The following is an 18274-nucleotide window of genomic DNA, read 5'->3' as shown; positions in this document are numbered from 1 at the left end:
TCTGTCAAATACAAATTTAAAAAATGGCACCTGGGATTTCCCTGTTGAATGGACTCTTGCACTTTTTATGGCCTCTGAGAGATTTCATTCTGCCACCTACTTTTGCCAGATGTAGCTCCAGATACTTGTTTTGGGTGACCAGTAAGGACAAGGTAGTCAACTCTGGTGGCTGAGGGCTATACAACTCTAGAGGAGTCGCAGTGGCCAGGGCAATGATGCAAGTAGATGGGATTTGGATTTTCCAGTTTTCTGATATTTTTGAGGAGACTTTCCCTTTTTTCAGTAAACCTGTTTTAATGTCTGCACTACAATGTTTGCGTCTTTCCTGTCTGAAATCATGGTTGAAAGGTAGTCCAAGGGATTGCAAAAAACTCAGCTGGGAGAAGCACAAAGAGATAGGTGATCTTGGGGAATGACCTAAGATTAATACACATGAAGATATGTGAATTATTTAATTAATGAAATGTATGCCAATAAATCGATGAGTTTACAAATTCATGCATTCAGTGGAGTTAGTTATGTTTAATTGGACAACAGCTTTACTTAGAAAATGGATTCGAATTATGCCTTGAACTGAGTTTAAAAGTGGCCTCTTGATTGCATTCCTTTTCTTTGTGCTCAACACTATCATCTTCCCCTGGAGTTTGTCAATTCAGGCTTCATACTACATTCTAAACCATAATTGATCACAGCTTGGGGTGATGTCTGAATTAAGTCATCCTTCTCCTTGCAGAGAAGTGCCCAGTGGACAATGCCAAACTGACGGTGGTGGTCAACAACATTGCAGTGGCTGAACAAATTGGGGAGCTCTTCATTCACTGCAAGTACGGCTGCCGGTCCACCGTGAGTGGCAAACCTTCAGCCTTTGAGGTGGACCCCCATGGGTGCCCCTTCACCATTAAACTGAGTGCCAGGAAGTAAGTAGGTGCGAAGCCTCTTCCCGTGATTGCTGGTTTGAGTTGGCATGGCTGCTTCTAGGCTTGAAATTGTGGCTGGGATTCTCAGCAGGGTGGCATTTTCCTTTCCCTTGCCCCCCTCCCATATTTTTGACAGTGTAATAGAGGATGGACTACTCTGTGGAGAGATTTGGGAGGAGACCCCTGGCAATACTGCTGCGGGCAAAGGGAGCACTTTTTTCCCAAGAAATCCAAGCTGGGGGTGGGGGAGGTGGAAGAGGAACGGCCGAACCTTTTAGCCCTTTGGGTGGCTTTCAAGGGTGGAGATGGGAGGAAGAGGCCTCCCAAACTGCTCCTTTTCCTTAAAACTACCCTAAATAATTGAAAAACAGGCTGAAAAAGTGTAACTGAAATTCAGCCATTTTGCTACTGCCTCTCGATGGCTAAATCTCAAGTAGCTGGGGAGGGTCACAAATGGAGTCTGTCCATGGTCTGTCCTCTGCTGCAGTAGAGGCTGAATCGGCTTTTAGCATAGGATGAAACAAAAGGTTGATGTTGCAATGTACATATCTCAGTCCCCTTTGTTCCAGAGCTGGCAAAGCTGCTATGAATACTTTAGTGAATTAATTAAACCTTTCTGGTTCAGATTGTATGTCTAGCTTGGCCACAACTCCATTTCCGTAGCCACAGCTCATAAGACCACAAAAACTGAATGGTTACAGCCCAGCGTCATGGAAGAATAGAGAGATGGGTGGGAAGAATCATCTCATCAGTTTTCATTTCAGTAAAAGCGTGGCTTTAGTGTTTCATCCTGCCTATGAAGACATTCATTTTGTGAGAGCGTCTTATGGTGTTCTCAAAATCCCAGTATACCCACCAACCCAAATGTTGGTACTCTGCTTTATGGCAACTGTGTGGAAGTGGCAAGCTGCCCTCAAGTTGCCAAAAGAGGGAGATGCCCAGAGGATTTCCCTGATGCCACTCTAGAAATGCATCTGGTCCCTTTGCCAAAGAATAGTAACCCAGTGAGGGGGGAGGTTTGTCTGTGTGTGGTACTCATTTTCTGGCATTCCCCTCTTTTATGTCTAGGGACCATGAAGGCAGCTGTGACTACCGGCCAGTGCGCTGCCCCAACAATCCCAGTTGCCCTCCGTTGCTCAAGATGAACCTGGAGGCACATCTCAAGGAGTGTGAGCACATCAAGTGCCCTCATTCCAAATACGGGTAAGCAGGTATCGAGACCCCCCTAAGAGAGTCTTGCCCTAGAATGAATTCTTCTCTGCCCATCCCAAGAGTCATTCCCCAAGCCTTGTCCCCGTGACCCAGTGCCGGGTCCCCATTATGCTTGGCTCTGGTGCGTTCTGCAATATTTCGTCCTGAGTACCCCTCACTCCCTCAAATCAGAAGCCAGTTTTGTTGCAATTGTAATAATTGTAATATGGGAAATACTTATTTATTTAATGTTCTTCCATTGTATCTCTAAATGTATGCAGTTCAGGAGCTGCAGTCAATGAAAAGACAAGCCGTGTCGGGGGGACATATAAGGAAGCCAGCTCCTAAGAGGCCAAGCTCATTGAATGATTTTAGCTTGAAAGTTTGGCAAGGGGAGTGTGTGGGGGAGGCTCCAAGCAACATGGTCAGTCAAGGAAGTTCTGTGGTGATCTGCAAAAAATGTCCTCCTGTCTAAAGAGAGCCCAAACTGCACCTGATGGATGTGCAAGCTTGTGTCCTAATCGGAAGAGAGGGAAAGGGGGCTTGAGAGAAGCTCAGCACTGCAGCACATCAGAGATGAGAAGTTCTTGGATAGAACAAATAAACTTTGTTCCATTCTCTGGCATTCATATCCCTCAGGAGAAAACAGAGGGAAGGAGAGGGATATGAATGCCAGAGAACAGTAGAAGAAGACAAATGGAAGCACATGACCCAGAGAACCAAGAGGATCCAGACACCCTTAGGGTTGACATTGCTTCTCAACAGGTATATCTCATTCCATGAGACATCTATTGGTACCTGACTCGCCAACTCCAATTTCATGGAACAGAGCAGAAATCACTCAAGCCATCATAGGTCAATGAAGCCCAAGAATCACTTTTAGAAAGAAGAGGCATGTATGATACTCTGCTGAGAGGAAGTTAGGACACAGTGCGTAGGCCTGAGACAATGCCACAGGAAGTTGTTGACTTTCAGATGCCCATATCCAGTATGCAACAGACAGGCTGCTGAGACTTTTCAAAGCCATCAGTAATGATCCCTTCCTACTGATTCATGTGGGAATGAACAACACTGCCAGGAGGACCTTGAAGGCCTCCAGGGACTGTGAGGCCCTGAACAGGAAGCTGAAAGAACTGAGACCATCAGAAGAGTGTTTTATCAGTCCTTCTAGTTGACAAGCATACTTAAGAAGAGAGAATGAGATCCTGGAAGTGAACCACTACCTATGTAAATGGAGACGGTGAGGAGGGTTTGGGTTCCTTCACTGCATTACCAGTCTGAAAGACTCCAGGCAAGATGGGCTATATCTCACAAAGACTAGGAAGGATATTGTTGGCAAGCACATTGCTAATCACATCAGCAACAGTGCAGAGACAAAGAGGAAAAGCACCAGGATGGAGGCAGGACTTAGAGATTGGCAGGAATCTACAAAGATGAAATCAAGAGGAAATACCACTCACAGTCTCAAAAATATTTTACACCAATCACAGAGCATTCTCATGAAACAAACAGAGAATTTGAAATCCTAACAAGGAAGGACAAATAGGGTGTTAATGGGCATCACTGAAACGTGGTGGGGTGACCTACAATGGAACATAGCCCTAGAAAGATACAACTTAACTCAGAAGGAATAAAGTCAGTGGAAGGGGAGAGGATGTTGTGCTGTAGATAAAGAAAACACATGCTTGTGCACAAATTCACAATTGTATAATGGAAATCCTGTTGAAAGATTCTGGGTGGAAATAAAAATAGAAACTAAAGTGATATCATTGTTACTATAGGTTGCCTGGACTGGAAAAAAATATGCATGAGGATTTTTATGTCAGATGATCAAAGTGACAGAGTTTTCAACAATTCTGACATCTGCTGGAAATCTCACCCTGTCAAAAGTTAGAGAGCCAATGAATTCCTATCCAATTTGCTGACAACTTTGTTTGTCAGAAAGTGGAGAACAAACAAGAGACCCGCTGTCCTGGACCTAATCTTTATCAGCAGAGAAGGTGGTTGAGGAAATGAAGATGACTTAGAACCTTGGACGAAAGTGACTATGTTATCCTTGGGAGACATTAGAAAGCAGAGTGGTTACACACAGAGCTTCTAAAAGGTGAAAAGAAAAAAGGATGTGTAGGAACTGCACAGAGGAGCATATACCCAAAGAAAGATACAAAACATTTGCTGGAAACTGTAAGGATTGTACCAGAAATACTGAAGCATGGAATGAGCCGAGGCTTGTGAGAAATACCCAAAACAACAAAAAGGCCTCTTTTGGGGGGTGGGGTGGGGGTGGTTAAGGAAAGGCAAAGAGGCCAAGGACTGTTACAAGGAGAAAGGAGTGGGAATGGTAAGGGATGATGGCAAGAAGGCACCACACCTTAATTCGGATTTTAGGTCTGTCCTCTCAGAAGGAAAAAAAAACCCTAGCAGGCCATTGTTGCACCATTAGAGGAAGGAGGGAGCTGCAGCTCAGTGTGTGTGTGTGTGTGTGTGTGTGTGTGTGTGTGTGTATACACACACACACACACATACTGAGCTGCAGCTCCCTCCTTCCTCTAATGGTGCATATATATATATGGAGAGAATCAAAGACCACTTAGCACATTTAAAGCTAGTGACAAATGTAAGGCAAATTTAAGGTCAAATCTCCAACACCAGTGGCTTCCATTGTAGGGTACTGAAGGAAGTAGCAATGGTGATCACAGAACTGTAATCCTTAGGAAATTCTGAAGTACTGACAAGGTCCCAGAAGATGAGAACAAATGTTGTCTCTGTCTTCAAAAAAGGAAACGACAGACATGTTCACACGACATTTATACTGTGCAAGGACCTTGAGCAGATGATTGTATGGCATATGTATGAGCACTTAGGAATGCAGCAGGGCTTGTCACAAACAAATCGTATCAGACTAGCCTATCTCCTTTTTTGATACTGTTACTGCTTAATAGATGGGGGGAATGCTTTGGACAGTAGTGTACCTTGACCTCAGCAAAGCACTGAACAAACCTCTCGTGATGTCCTCATTCATAACGTGGTAAAATATGGGCTAGATGGTGCAGCTGTCAGATGGATTCACAGCTGGCTGAATGGCTGCACCCATGCAGTCCTCATAAGTGGCTCCACGTCAGCTAGGAAGGAAGGGCCTAGTGGAGCACTGCAGAACTCCACCCTGCACCCAGCGCGGTTCAACGTTTTTACTGAGGGCCTGGGTGAAAGGGTGGAGGGGAAGATTACCAGATTTCAAGATGACGCAAAACTAGGAGGAATGGCTGACCCTTTAGAGAAGAACGAGATTCAAAAAGATCCAGGCAAGCTTCGGCGGTGGTCCACAGCAAGCAGAATGAAATTTAACTGGGAGAAATGTGAAGTCCTGCATCAGGAGGGGGAAAATGAGGCACAAGCGTTGGCCGGGGGAGACCTGGCTTGGCACTGGGACACAGGAAAGGATTTCGCTGACAGAGCTGTCAAGCAATGCCTAATGAAGTCTTACTTTTATTGGAGGTCTTCAGACAGGCTTGGAAATCTTATGTCCGAAATGTTTTAGCAAATTCTGCACCAAGCGGGGGCTTGGATTCAATGAACCCTAATTTTTGACAGCAAAAAATGCCAGCTGAGAAATAACAGTTTTAAGAAATTTCAATGAAACAGCAGAACCTCGAGGAATGACAAGTGATTGTGATTTATTATACCAGCTGTAATTTAACAAGGCAAAAAACAGAAAGCAGGTGCCTCTTCATAGAACAGGTGCAGTTGGGGCACATGAGAAGGTGGCACGATGCAGGTCACTGACATCTTAGGCCACTCAGGAAATTTGTATAATTGCAATATGTACAAGACCAGTGTTTCTCTGTCCATTCTAATTTTGCAGCTTGAAGCATCAGACTTACAACATGGCCAAATAATCCCCGTTTTATCTGTGAAGTTTCTGCTGTCAGCTAGTTGTTGAATGTGGGGCTGAGTTGCTCAGAGGCCAAGGGCGAACCTTGGCCTGAAAAAGCATTCTCTAATGCAGTAGGACAAATTAAGCTTACTCTAGGATTGTCTTGGAGCACAGCAATACTTGAAGAAGAACCTTTGTTGAATAACTCCCTTCCTGTCCACTAGGTGTACATTCATAGGAAACCAGGATACATATGAGACTCACCTGGAAATGTGCAAATTTGAGGGCCTGAAGGAGTTCCTCCAGCAAACAGATGACCGCTTCCACGAGATGCAAGTGGCAATGGCTCAGAAGGACCAGGAGATTGCCTTCCTGCGCTCCATGCTGGGCAAGCTTTCAGAGAAGATAGACCAGCTGGAGAAGAATTTGGAACTGAAGTTTGGTGAGTCTCCACAGAAAGCAGGTAGCCCTGCCTTCTATTTCTGGGTGGCCCATGTATAACCCCCACCATCTTCCAGAGTTGCTTTCTCATTCTCCTGATATACTTCTATAATATCTTGAGAGCTGGTTTGGTGTCATGCTTAAGGCATCAGGCTAGAAACCAGGAGACCAGGAATTCTAGTCCTGCTTTAGGCACAAACCCAGCTGGGTGACCTTGGGCCAGTCCCCCTCTCTCAGCCCTAGAAAGAAGGCCAGGGCAAACCATTTCCAAAAGTGTGACCAAGAAAACTGCAGGGACTCATCCAGGCAGTCGCCAGGATCAAAGACTGATTCACAGGCACCTAAATGTCTGTCTGTCTGTCTGTCTGTCTGTCTTGGAGCAATTCATTTTCCTCTGACTTGTTGTTTTGGAGAAAAAGTGTTTTGCTTTTTTAAAAAAATCCCAGCTAGTCCTGCCCACGTGAAAAAGAAAATCTGGCACAACTCCAGGAACTCAAAATTGTTCACCCATATTCTAAATCAAAATTGAATGAGTAAACAAAATAAATACTTAACAGGAGATTTCAGAATAGCCAGCAAAGGCGAATGTGTATTCTCTTGCTGGTCATCTTAGCCAGACCTTTTGGTCGGATACCTTTTCAGGAGGAATGTTGAGTTTTTTGACCCATCCAAGACTAGAGTTGCTTTGGCAAGAGCACCCGTGATGCTGCTTGCAGGTGGGAGGAGTTCACTATTGCAGAGGCAGAACAGGCGGAGGGCCAGGCTTACTTGGAGGTGAATTGAGATGGAGGGCTCAGAACTCCATCGGGGCGCAGCATTTTCTCAGCAGTCCTTACAGTATCTCTGCATGGTGGCTTAGTTTAGATGTTCTTGTACTTGCTTAAAATGACACTGAAGCTCAGAGAGCAGGGGCTTGCCTGAGGCTCTCTAGGAAGCGAAACTGCATTGTTGGGCAGTTAGTCCAAGTGCCATAAGCAAATAATAAATCACCAAATTGTGGCAGAAAAAGATTCTTTTGCATAAAGAAATCTATTAGCTGTTTGCACTGCAGCAACTTCCAGCATAATATTTCTGGAGCAGGAGACTAAAATAGATTGGGATTAGTTTGGGTTTAAGGCTTGAAAAGAGGAACACATCACTGGTTTTATTATTTACTTGCATGTGCAACCAGAAATTGTACAGTATGTCCCATTTTCCTAACTGTCATTGTGCAGATGTACTGGATGAGAACCAGAGCAAGCTGAGTGAAGATCTGATGGAGTTCCGGCGGGATGCCTCCATGCTCAATGTGAGTGGTATTTCCTCCCCAGGGCTAGTGTAGATTGGCCCTGGAAATGAGTCTCCTCCGTATGTTGGGAGCTTGGCTCTTGCTAGTTCACCTCCTTCATGAGCATGTGGCAAAAATGGGAATCTCGCCTCCACATTCCATACACTGGCCGGCAGATATACAAGAAAATGTCCTCTTCACGCAAGGGAAACTAATGTAGCCTAAGGGGAAAAACACATAGACAAAACACACCTTACACAAAGCCTCACCGATCCCTAATACCCAATCCACCAAAAAAATTTCACTAAAAATGGCAAAATACAGATTCCTGCCCTTTCTATAGATACATATCCACAAGCATCAACGAAAGACCTCAGAAATCTGTAAAATTCCCGCCTCACAAAAATACATCCCAACAGAGCCCAAGCATCAAGAAACCCATAATGGTAATGCATTATTAATCTCCTCTGTTTCAGAATAACATCCCCCCCACTCACACACGCGCGCACACAGACAAAATGCTCACAAGAAACAGAAAGCTCACTTTACAATTGTGAATCTCCTGGGTGTTCTGCATCTCAGCCGCCTAGAGTAGTTGAGGTGACATACGGATGGATGGGTGGGTGGATGGATGGATGGACGGACGGACAGAGGGATGAATAAATGAATACATCTTGAGGGAAGAAATGGCAAATAAAACAAACGTGGAATTCTCTGAACAAGCCATGAATTCTTTCCTCTGGCTTCTTTATAAGTCATAGTTAAAACAAACCATAGTTTCAGTTGGTGTGTGAATACAACTACCGATTTGTTCATCAAATTATAGTTCAAACAATCATGATTTGGAGCTGAACACAGCATGGTTCAAGAAGCCAAGGCTTGCAAAAGCAGCTTGAGATCAAAGCCAGTGCCCCTGCCAGTTACTGCTGGCGCCCTGCTCTGCCGTTCCTGGGAATTGGCCTTCATCCTCTCAGTCTGTTATGGTGGCTTGGGGCTCACAAGCCCGCCTCTTCCTGCTGTCCAGCAGAGCGGAGAACAGCCTCCTTAACTTCTGCTCCTGTCTTGCATCAGTGTCACAGTTAGCATTTTGCCTGCTTTGCCTTTATAATCTGCCTCGTTTCTCTCTCCAGGATGAACTGTCTCATATCAATGCCCGGCTGAACATGGGGATTCTGGGCTGTAAGTATACTTTTCTTTCTCCTTGAGCAGAAGTTGATATTCTTGGTCTCTGGGTTTAGAGAAGCTTTTCTTCTTTATCATGTAAAACTCCTAACCTCTGACTCAGAAGTTCTGATCTCAGAATGAGTGTATATTCTGAGAGCTAGTTGGATTTTTTTTTTCCTTTCAGTAAGAGCAACTTTCTGTTGCAAAATGTAGGCAAGCAAAATAAACAATTTCATTGGATCGTCCTAGGCTGGAATAGGAATATGCAAGCTTTCCAGTGTTACAGTTTTTTTCTTTATCCAAAAGACTGGAAAATAGATTTAATTCAGAGAATGTTACTGAGTGCACTATTGACCTGTTTTATTCTATTTAATGATATTTTGATTGTACTTTTGTTTCTGATAGCCTTTTCTTTAGCTGGTAGTGTGTATGAATCACCTGCTGAATCTGATTGGCAGTAAATTCAAAGCAGTTGAAAAGCCCTTTTCACACAATTCTTTTGTTTTAAATTACCATTTTCACTGGCTCCTGGGAACCTCCTTTTTTTGTCTGGATTACTCTGCCTGCCCTCCTCTTGCTTCCTTTTCAAACAATGCAAGGCTCCCAAATTTGATCCCTGGGCCACCCAGTTTGTTTGTTTACTATATTTATATCGCCACCCATCTCATAAATACGTGGCTCTGGGCGGCGTACAGCAACAGTTAAAAACTCCGCAACAATCTGAAAACAAAGATAAACACATAAACCCAAGAAAGCAGGAGAACAAACATCACTTAATCTCATACAGCCGCCTTGCAGGCTCTCCCTGGCATCACCAAGGTTTGTGAAAAACCATCTTTTAAGGGCCTTCCAGCAGGCTAACAGAAATAGGGCTAACCTCCCCTTGTCCAGAGGGCAGGGGCCACAGCAGAAAAGGAACACTGCCTGGGTCCCACCAGACGCAGCTCCTTGGAGACGGGACCCACAGCATAGCCCTCCTGCTTGACCTGGTAGGACGGGTAGAGGCGTTCCTCAAGCAACCTGGTCCCGTGCCATGTGGGGCTTTAAAGTCTCATCAACACTGATTGGCCACAGAGTCTCCAGCTTTCTGGCTGAATTTTTTTCTGCCAGTCCTGATGAGAGTCCCAGATCTAACTGGACACTGACTGTTACAAGCACTAGTAGATACCTGAAGTATCTTTGTTCAGCGGCTGAGTGCCTCATGTTTAAATAGTTGGAGAGGACCACTTGCACATTTCCCAGATACTTTCTTGGGAAAAGGATGCTGAGCTGAACGGGCACTTGCTTTGATCCACACATTCTTGGCTGCTGCTCTCCCAACTGCAGGGTGGTCTGCCCAAGAAACCAGAGTCCACATCTTCTCCAAGACCCAGGGTTTGGGGTGTGGCTGCTTGTGCACTAACACACCTTCTTTTCTCCTTCTTTGCAGCCTATGACCCTCAGCAGATTTTCAAGTGCAAAGGCACTTTTGTTGGTCACCAGGGCCCTGTCTGGTGCCTCTGTGTCTATTCCATCGGTGACCTTCTCTTCAGTGGCTCTTCTGACAAAACTATCAAGGCAAGAAACTTATTATTTTAATGCTTGCATGTTGCACATCCTTCGACAATCATACTAGAGTTGAGAGTGCCTTGGGAAAAGCACTTCCTCTTGCTTTCAACCAGGATTCCTGGCCGCATTGCACATACACATACAATGATTTGTGTTCCCCATCTACAGCACATATGGAGAGGGGGAAGCCTTCTGTTTGGTCCCACAAGTATGGAGTCCTGGGTATCATGAGGGAAGAGAATACACATTTGGTAAAAGCATTTAAGCATTTGGGACTGGCTGCAGCCTAACTGTTGCAGCACTTAGATGTCCCTGGCTGATCTTGAAAAAGCTAAGCAGTGTTCGGCTTGGTTAGTACTTGGATGAGAGACCAGTCAGAAATCCAAGGCTATAGGCAAAACTGGGGACTTGAAGAAAAGAATCTCAGAAAAAAAGCAATGGCAAACCACTTCCACTGTTGCCAAGAATCGTCAGGAGCAGAGTGTCACATAAGAGGACTTCCCTTCAGGCCTTCAATAGTAGTTACCTTCACCAAATGAGTGAGTGAGCAAGAGTCAGAGGAAGGGCCTTTTTAATTCCTGCATGGAAGAGCACTGCAGGTTGTATTAGAATTACCCTCCCCCCCCCCCCGACATAGCAGCCTGCTTCTGTTTGTCTTAACTTGCATTTCAGAGCCAGTAGCTAACGCCAAGCAACAAATGGAAAATTTGTAAACCTTTCAGATTTGCATTGAACTTCAGTTGCTGTAGTGTTTGCTAGCTGCCTAGATAGCATCTGCTTTTTAAAATCAACATTTCATTCAGAATTAAAGTGGCACGTATAATAATCAGGAACCCAAACAATGCGGGAGCCCTTGTTTATCAGCTCCTTGGGGATCCTCCATGCACGGGGCTTCTGCTGTCCTCTCATCTCATGTCTTGATAGAATTTAGGGCTGAAAGACCCAGCCCAGCTTGTGTTTGGCAGCCTCTGCGCACGACAGCGAGGGAGGAGTTGGGAATTCCCCAGAGGAGCAGTTTGTTGACAAGGCACGATGGCAGGCAAAGCGCTGTGTCTTTTCACCCCCCGCCCTTTGACAGGAGGCTGAGCACTGCTTTATCCTCCTCTCCAAGGGCTTCGAAATGGGTGCTTGGACGTGTGGCAGTAGCCATCCAGTTTTCTCAGTCATGGAGAAAAAGAAGCAAGCCTGGAGGCTGCTCTCTCAGGCACAGCTCTAGCCTCCCTCTGGCCTTCGTGCCCCCAGGAGAACTCCTTTGCGTCCAGCTCTCGGGGAAAATCTGTCTGTTTGCTTCCTTTCCCGGAGGAATTGACTTCAGCCGGAAAGATAGGAAGGCAGGTGCACAGGTGATGGGCCAGTTGTTTCCTGCCTTCCCCGCTCTGGCAACACGGTCCGACTTCCTGCCCTGGTTCTGGTTGCCCTTGCGTCCAGTCATGTGACCTTTTATTTCCTGCTAGGTGTGGGATACCTGTACCACTTACAAGTGCCAAAAGACCTTGGAAGGTCATGATGGGATTGTCCTGGCGCTCTGCATCCAGGGGTGAGTCACCGCCAGCCTCCCTGCCTTCCGTTGCGTTTTTTTTCCTTCCCAGCAGTTTTCCCTCATGTGCAGGGTCTGCTATTTTTTTGTATATTTCGTATTGTATAAAATCAGTGACTGGCAGCTTAAACTTGACAAAGGAGTTGTGTGAGCCCTAGCCTTGTTTTCAGTAATGGGGAACAATGGGGAAAATGCCCTCTTTTTCAAATGAATCCATTTCCCTTTTGGCGATGGGAATTAAATCTGGGCACCAGAAAACCTGATTTTTGTAAGTTATAATCAAAGTGAACTCGTGTGTGGATTGTGTCGCTTTGCATAATTCTGGTTTTTCAGGTGACGCGTGCCATTTGTTAAATAATGGAAGCTCTTCTAGTAGCTAACTTTTACACCAGGTGTTGCAGTCTGCATTTTTCTGGAGAAAGTCTACCTACCTACCTTTTCACCATCTTGGAAAAAAGAATTCTTGCCAACCAAACGTCTCATAGCTCTCTGATTTTCTTTTTCTTCTGTTTCTTTTGCCCAGGAACAAACTGTATAGCGGCTCTGCCGATTGCACCATTATTGTAAGTGGTTTGATTATGGAAGGCAGGGACAGGGGGAACCTGCCTTGGCTTCCCCCGGGAGGGGGAGAGAAGGGAGTCGGCGATAATCCTCTTGCGCTAGTGCAGCAAAGCGACACAACGCCTGCACCACTTGTCTACATCCTCTTTGGCTTTTGACAGGTTTGGGATATTCAGACTTTGCAGAAAGTCAACACCATCCGTGCGCATGACAACCCTGTGTGCACTCTTGTCTCCTCGCACAACATGCTCTTCAGCGGCTCATTGAAAGCCATTAAGGTATAGTTTTCTAATGCAGGGGAGTGAGGAAGACAGAAACCTTTTTGGCCCTTTCCTCCCAATCCCAGATCCTTTCTTTTCCTGGCCTAAGGAATTTGTCCATTCAGATTTGCTCCCTTCTCTCTGTTGATCAGTTCGTTAAGGACCTTCCTTGACAACCCACTTCCTTACAGAGCTGGCTTTGCTTTTCCCCTCTTCCCTTTTTCTTGTATTTCCTGCTCACTTTGTATTATTCAGTCCCTCAGCTTGTTGAAGCCCCCCTCCTCCTTGAGTAATCGGTTTCTTCTCCTACTTGTTCATAATTACCCCTCGCAAGATCGTTGTAAGGCTAAAGGTCTTTCCTCTGAGCTCCTGGGAGGAAATGAATATCTCAGTCCGATAACGCAGCCTTTCCCAACCTGCTGTCCTCCAGAATTCCCCAGGCAGCATGGCCACCAAGAGTTGCACTCTTGACACATCTGGAGAGCACCAGATGAGGAAAGCAGTTATTACGTTAATATATTCCTTTCCTTCCAGGAGCTGCAAGGAAAGACCTTTATCCTTGCAACAGTCTTCTGAGAGGGTGATTGGCTTGGCGCCACCCACAGTGCTTGTTCTTCTTTGGGGATGTTGTCAGTGATGAAAGCATGGAATAGAAATGTATACATGCGTAAAAACAAACGAGCTCTAACCACTGCACAACTATGGCTCATCTTTCCAGGCTTCCTCGCTTGAGAGAACCGGAGCCTCTGAGGGTCTGTGCTTCAGTTTGCCCATACCTTCTATACAGCAGGCATAGTAAATTGGTCGATGGTCCTGCCTTTGAGCAGAGGGCTGGATTGGATGATCTCATGTCTCTGCTGAAGATGTGATTCTGGCTGTCCTTCTGCCCACCAGGTTTGGGACATTGTAGGCACTGAGCTGAAATTGAAAAAGGAGCTGACAGGCCTCAATCACTGGGTCCGTGCGCTTGTGGCGTCCCAGAATCACCTGTACAGTGGCTCCTACCAAACTATTAAGGTTCGTGTGTGCTCAGAAGCTCTGCCTGCGGTGGCTCGCAAGGGCCTTCTCTTTGCAGCTTGGGAAGAACATCCTGTCAGCTCTTTTCTCCCTCTACTCTAGATCTGGGACATCCGGAACCTGGAATGTGTACATGTCCTGCAGACGTCTGGGGGCAGCGTCTATTCCATTGCGGTCACCAACCATCACATCGTCTGCGGCACTTACGAAAATCTCATTCACGTAAGGATGACTGGAGCCCAAGGCACAGATGGAAGGGGCTGGGGTGGCTGTGCTGTTTTCAGAGAGGCAGAGGCGCATTGTCAGCCCTCCCCAGGAGCCTTCTGTCATCTCTTTCTGGGATCTGGCAAGTCGACTGAGTGGCTAGAGCCACCGGAGTCAGAAGGAGCATTTGGAAGGTAATGCTTGGCCTTTGCTGTCTTCTGAATCAGGTGTGGGATATTGAGTCAAAAGAGCAGGTTCGCACTCTAACGGGACACGTGGGCACCGTGTACGCTCTGGCAGTCATCTCTACGCCGGACCAAACCAAAGTCTTCAGCGCTTCGTATGATCGGTCATTGCGGGTACGTGGGGCGCAGCAAGTTGTCGGTTCAGGGCAAGGGGTGCAGAGGAGGACCAGGTGCAAGAAAGGGGAGGTGGCAATAGTAGGAATGTTAGCAGATCTTTAAAGATCTATCCATTTGATGAAGTTAAACTCTTAGATAGCAGGCAGCTGGGCTCCTGATTGCTGACTAGCTGTGTGGTCATTCCAGCTAAGGTCCTTCAGCGGCCTGGCTCGTTCCAGCAGCAGCCTCTGCTGCTTGAGGGTCTTGCGTGTGTGTCCTTGCTAACCTTCTTTCTCCAAAACCTTCTGAGCAAATTGAAGGAGAACAGGAAGAGCTCTTTCCAGCCACAGCCCTGTTTCAAACTGGTTTCCCCAAAGTTAGGCTAGGCCTCAAACAGTTTGAAAGAGAATAACTGTATAGAGACAAGCCAGAAAAAAACTAAAATTGACTTCATTTCATTTAAATTATTTGGGTGTACATGTATGTACAGTAAGATTATTCTCCCCCCTAATGTATTGTAGTGATTTCCCCTTGTAACACATTCCCAAGTACAATTTCATAAGAAACGTTCGAGGTCATGTAGTGCACTCCTGGATCATACCGTGAGAGAACTGCTCTGAGGGACGAAAGTCCCACCCGAGCGTCTCTGAGCGCAGAGCCCTGAGCGAGAGGGAAAGGCCAGTGGAGGCCCTTGAGTCTCTCCTGTTCAGGTCCCGGCCTGTAATGCCTGATGCAGTTACAGAATGTTAGCAGTCTTTGCTCAAATCCTGCTGAGGGGGCACCGAGTGTTGGAATTCCCCTCAGCTGCATCTGGTGTGCATCCTATCCCCTCGTGAAATGTGGAGGTGCAAAGACTGCGTGTGGCCTGGATTTAGGCAGATGATGGGATCCATGGCTCAGTCGGGAGCCTCTTCAGCACCACCATCGTTACCTTGGCTTGTCCTCTGCCTCCAGGTATGGAGTATGGACAATATGATCTGCACCCAGACACTCCTGCGACACCAGGGCAGCGTCACAGCACTGGCTGTTTCCAGGGGCCGCTTGTTCTCGGGGGCCGTCGACAGCACCGTAAAGGTATATCCCTGATGGTGGGGAGGGGCATGCAGAGCTCTCAGCAGGAGGAAGATGTCCCCCTCCAGTTTGCTCAATGCGGCCTTCGCAACTGGATTCCCAGCTTCCTCCAGCTGAGTTGTCTGAACACCCATCACCCCGCCCAGTCCCAGTGGGTCACTCACTTTCCTGGAAGCACCAAGCCAGCGAAAGCCGGGTTTTTTTCCTGGGTGGTCCAGGTGGTTCCTGGGACTGCTGCCTCAGCAACCCTGTCTGAGATGTTTTTATGCTGCAGAAGGCAGAGGAGGAGGAGGCGGCAATGGAAGTGGGCAGTGGGTTCATCACCTCTTTAGGAAGAGCACCTTTTAGATTTGGGCAAAATTTGATAGAGTCACAAAGCCTGTGGCTTTCCTTTCTCATCTGTTCAGGGAACATTAGCAAGCCAAGATGTGCTTATGTGGGGCCTAGTCAGCCACCACAGTTTAAGACATGGTAAGGACCTTGGCTTAATTCCATGCCGCACGTGGCTTCCTTGGCACTCTCCTTCTTTTGGGAGTTTAGGAGATTAGACATTGCTTCCCCTCTGCCACGTGTTGAGCATCGAGAGAAGGAAGCCATTTTGCAGAACCCTGAAGCGTTGGCCAGGGTGTCCCCTTGCTGGATGTTGCCCTGAGCAATTGTCTGTTTTGTGTTCTGTAGGATCTTTGTCAGCCTCACTAGGTAGGAGACCAGGAAACCAATTCCACAGGAAGGTTAAAAGTACTTTTATTGAGATTGGCTGTAAAACCAGAATCTTGCCACTTCCAAATGTTCTCTTTACCCTGGACTTGAAAAGTGTTTCGACCCCTTTTGCTTAGGTAACATTTCTTCCATATTTCCATCAAAGTCAGCTTCCCTGCTCTCTACAATCCTGTGCCTTTTCAGATAGTGCTAGGCCAGCTCTTGCTGCCCCAGCCAGCATGGAGCATGGTTAGGGATGACTGGGGCAAGGGCCAGGTGGCGGTTGGACCACCATTGACTCTCTCCTCCTGCTCTGTGGCTGAAAGCTCAGGGAATGCTTTCCCAGGCCTCTCCCCTTCTGGGCATTACTGTAGATCTGTGTTTTCTGCCAGGAATCAGAGTGGTCTTGGGGGCTGGGTGAGGGAGGGGCCACACAATTTCCCTGGAGGGGAGTCAGTCAGCCATCTCCATTCTCTTGCAACCTGGGGATGCAAAAACAGGCCTAGAAATGGCATTGTTACACCTATTGTTGCTGGGCTGCATTCATCCCAGAGGTGCAGTTGCACAGCCCCACAAAGGAGCCCTTTGATAAGGACTGGCACCTGGTAGGAAGGCTTCTGGTGCCCAGATGGCATCTGGGCTGGGCCAGGTCACGTGGAACAAGGGTCGCCTCTGCGTCCTACTCAGTGAAGAGGTTCAGGCTCTGCTGCGTCACACCGCTGATGTTTCTTTCCATGACAGGTTTGGACGTGCTAGTGAGTGCCGCCCTCCGTTTGGGACGCCAGGCTACCAAATATTCTTCAGCTCACCCTTGATGTACTGTGCTCCTTCTCTCTGGGCCCTCCACTCCCCAGCAGCTGCGCGAGAGCTTTGGGCCACATACCTCAGCACTGCCCCGTGATGCAGCAGGCTCCTTCCCAGGGAGGACTCTTGCCAATGAACCACCTCCAGCTCCAGTTTCTGGTCTGGCTCTTCCTGGGAGAGGAGGTTGGTGGGACGCTGTCTCAGCTGCGAGCAGTGGCAACGAAGGCCTTCCTGTTTGGCCTCTGCTCCTCAAGGATAGGATGGGATTGTCTCTAACAGCAGCTTTTCTGTGAAGCCGGTTTGGCTCAGTCTGCATGGGCACGCAGAGTACCTTGCCAAGAGGAGGACCTCTCTCTGTTCTGGTATTTAAATTATTTGCTATGCTCTTTCATTTGTGTCCACAGCCAGTGATAAAAACCCATTTTCCTGTCATGTAACCAGGTACGATTTTTATGTCCCCACTTCATCCTTGTTATCAGGTATCCTAAGGCCCCCCTCTTCAGAGCATCACATCATCACGGCCTCCGTGGGAAAGGCAGGAGAGCCAACGGTTGTGTTTTTATGGACATTTTCTACTGTTTTTAAGATTGTGATATAGATTTGGATTATTTCTTCCTTACCAATAAAAATGGACCATTGTTTTAGGCCAGCATGACTCATTGACAAACCTGAAGCATTTTAGCTGATGAACAGAATTCCTCAGGAGTAGGGCCCAACCCTGCCCCCCCCCCCAAAAAATCCCAGGCTGACCTCCATGGATTTCTAGGGATACCCACTCAAAATTTCCTGGCATGTCTGTGATGGGCATGTTCTGGGTGGCCATCAGACAGTAAATATGACAATCCCACTGCCTGCAAAGATACTTGCATGCAGCGCAAGGCGCTTATTGTTCAAAGCAGCACCATAAAGGCTGAATGCAATGCGAGGGGCTACGTAGGATCCCTGTTGCCAAGAAGTGGCAAAAGAGCTAAAACGGCACCTTTGTGTTCAGTTTCTTAGGTCTAACTAATGAAGGGTCATATTTGCCTTTCTTAGCCCACAGAATGCTGCTTCTGAGGTTGCTATTTAAGCATCCAGCTCAAATGGTCTTGGCATCCAGCTTCAAAAACGCTGCCAGTATGTTTAGAGGTAGGAATTGAGAGGAAAATGACGGAGCAAGATATCTTTCTTTTCTTTTTCTTTTTCTTTTTCTTTTTTTGGAGGGGGGGAGATGCCTCCCTTAATTGCATCAGGTGGCCAACAGACCGAATTACGGTGGGAAATGTGTGGCGACACAGTGGAGGGATGACCCCTCAGCAGTTTGTTCTTTTTCTCTCTGCAAATATTCTTGTGCACTGTGGTGTGGAAACGGGGAGATGGAGAAGAATCAACTTCATGG

General features: G+C 46.9%; 1 protein-coding gene across 4 annotated transcripts in view; it reads left to right on the top strand.

The window, feature by feature from the left end:
- The window catches only part of TRAF7 (TNF receptor associated factor 7), a 38970-nt gene extending 21430 nt beyond the window's left edge, over nucleotides 1–17540 (top strand). For all 4 annotated transcript variants that reach the window (XM_088152386.1, XM_088152364.1, XM_088152375.1 and 1 more), the window contains 14 exons: nucleotides 734–917; nucleotides 1986–2120; nucleotides 6207–6424; nucleotides 7638–7711; nucleotides 8821–8869; nucleotides 10284–10411; nucleotides 11857–11939; nucleotides 12463–12502; nucleotides 12662–12778; nucleotides 13655–13777; nucleotides 13880–13999; nucleotides 14209–14340; nucleotides 15277–15396; nucleotides 16834–17540. In XM_088152386.1, the coding sequence (XP_088008512.1) occupies nucleotides 734–917; nucleotides 1986–2120; nucleotides 6207–6424; nucleotides 7638–7711; nucleotides 8821–8869; nucleotides 10284–10411; nucleotides 11857–11939; nucleotides 12463–12502; nucleotides 12662–12778; nucleotides 13655–13777; nucleotides 13880–13999; nucleotides 14209–14340; nucleotides 15277–15396; nucleotides 16834–16848 (1538 nt within the window). In that variant the 3' untranslated portion in view covers nucleotides 16849–17540. The remainder of the gene's footprint in view (nucleotides 1–733; nucleotides 918–1985; nucleotides 2121–6206; nucleotides 6425–7637; nucleotides 7712–8820; nucleotides 8870–10283; nucleotides 10412–11856; nucleotides 11940–12462; nucleotides 12503–12661; nucleotides 12779–13654; nucleotides 13778–13879; nucleotides 14000–14208; nucleotides 14341–15276; nucleotides 15397–16833) is intronic.
- The last annotated feature ends 734 nt before the right edge of the window (nucleotides 17541–18274 follow it).

This window comes from Python bivittatus, unplaced genomic scaffold (genome assembly GCF_059951505.1).
Source record: "Python bivittatus isolate LINGU-HERP-01145 unplaced genomic scaffold, Pbiv_v1 ctg000030_np1212, whole genome shotgun sequence".
Lineage (NCBI taxonomy): Eukaryota > Metazoa > Chordata > Lepidosauria > Squamata > Pythonidae > Python > Python bivittatus.
This window is presented reverse-complemented; position numbering and strand designations above follow the sequence as displayed.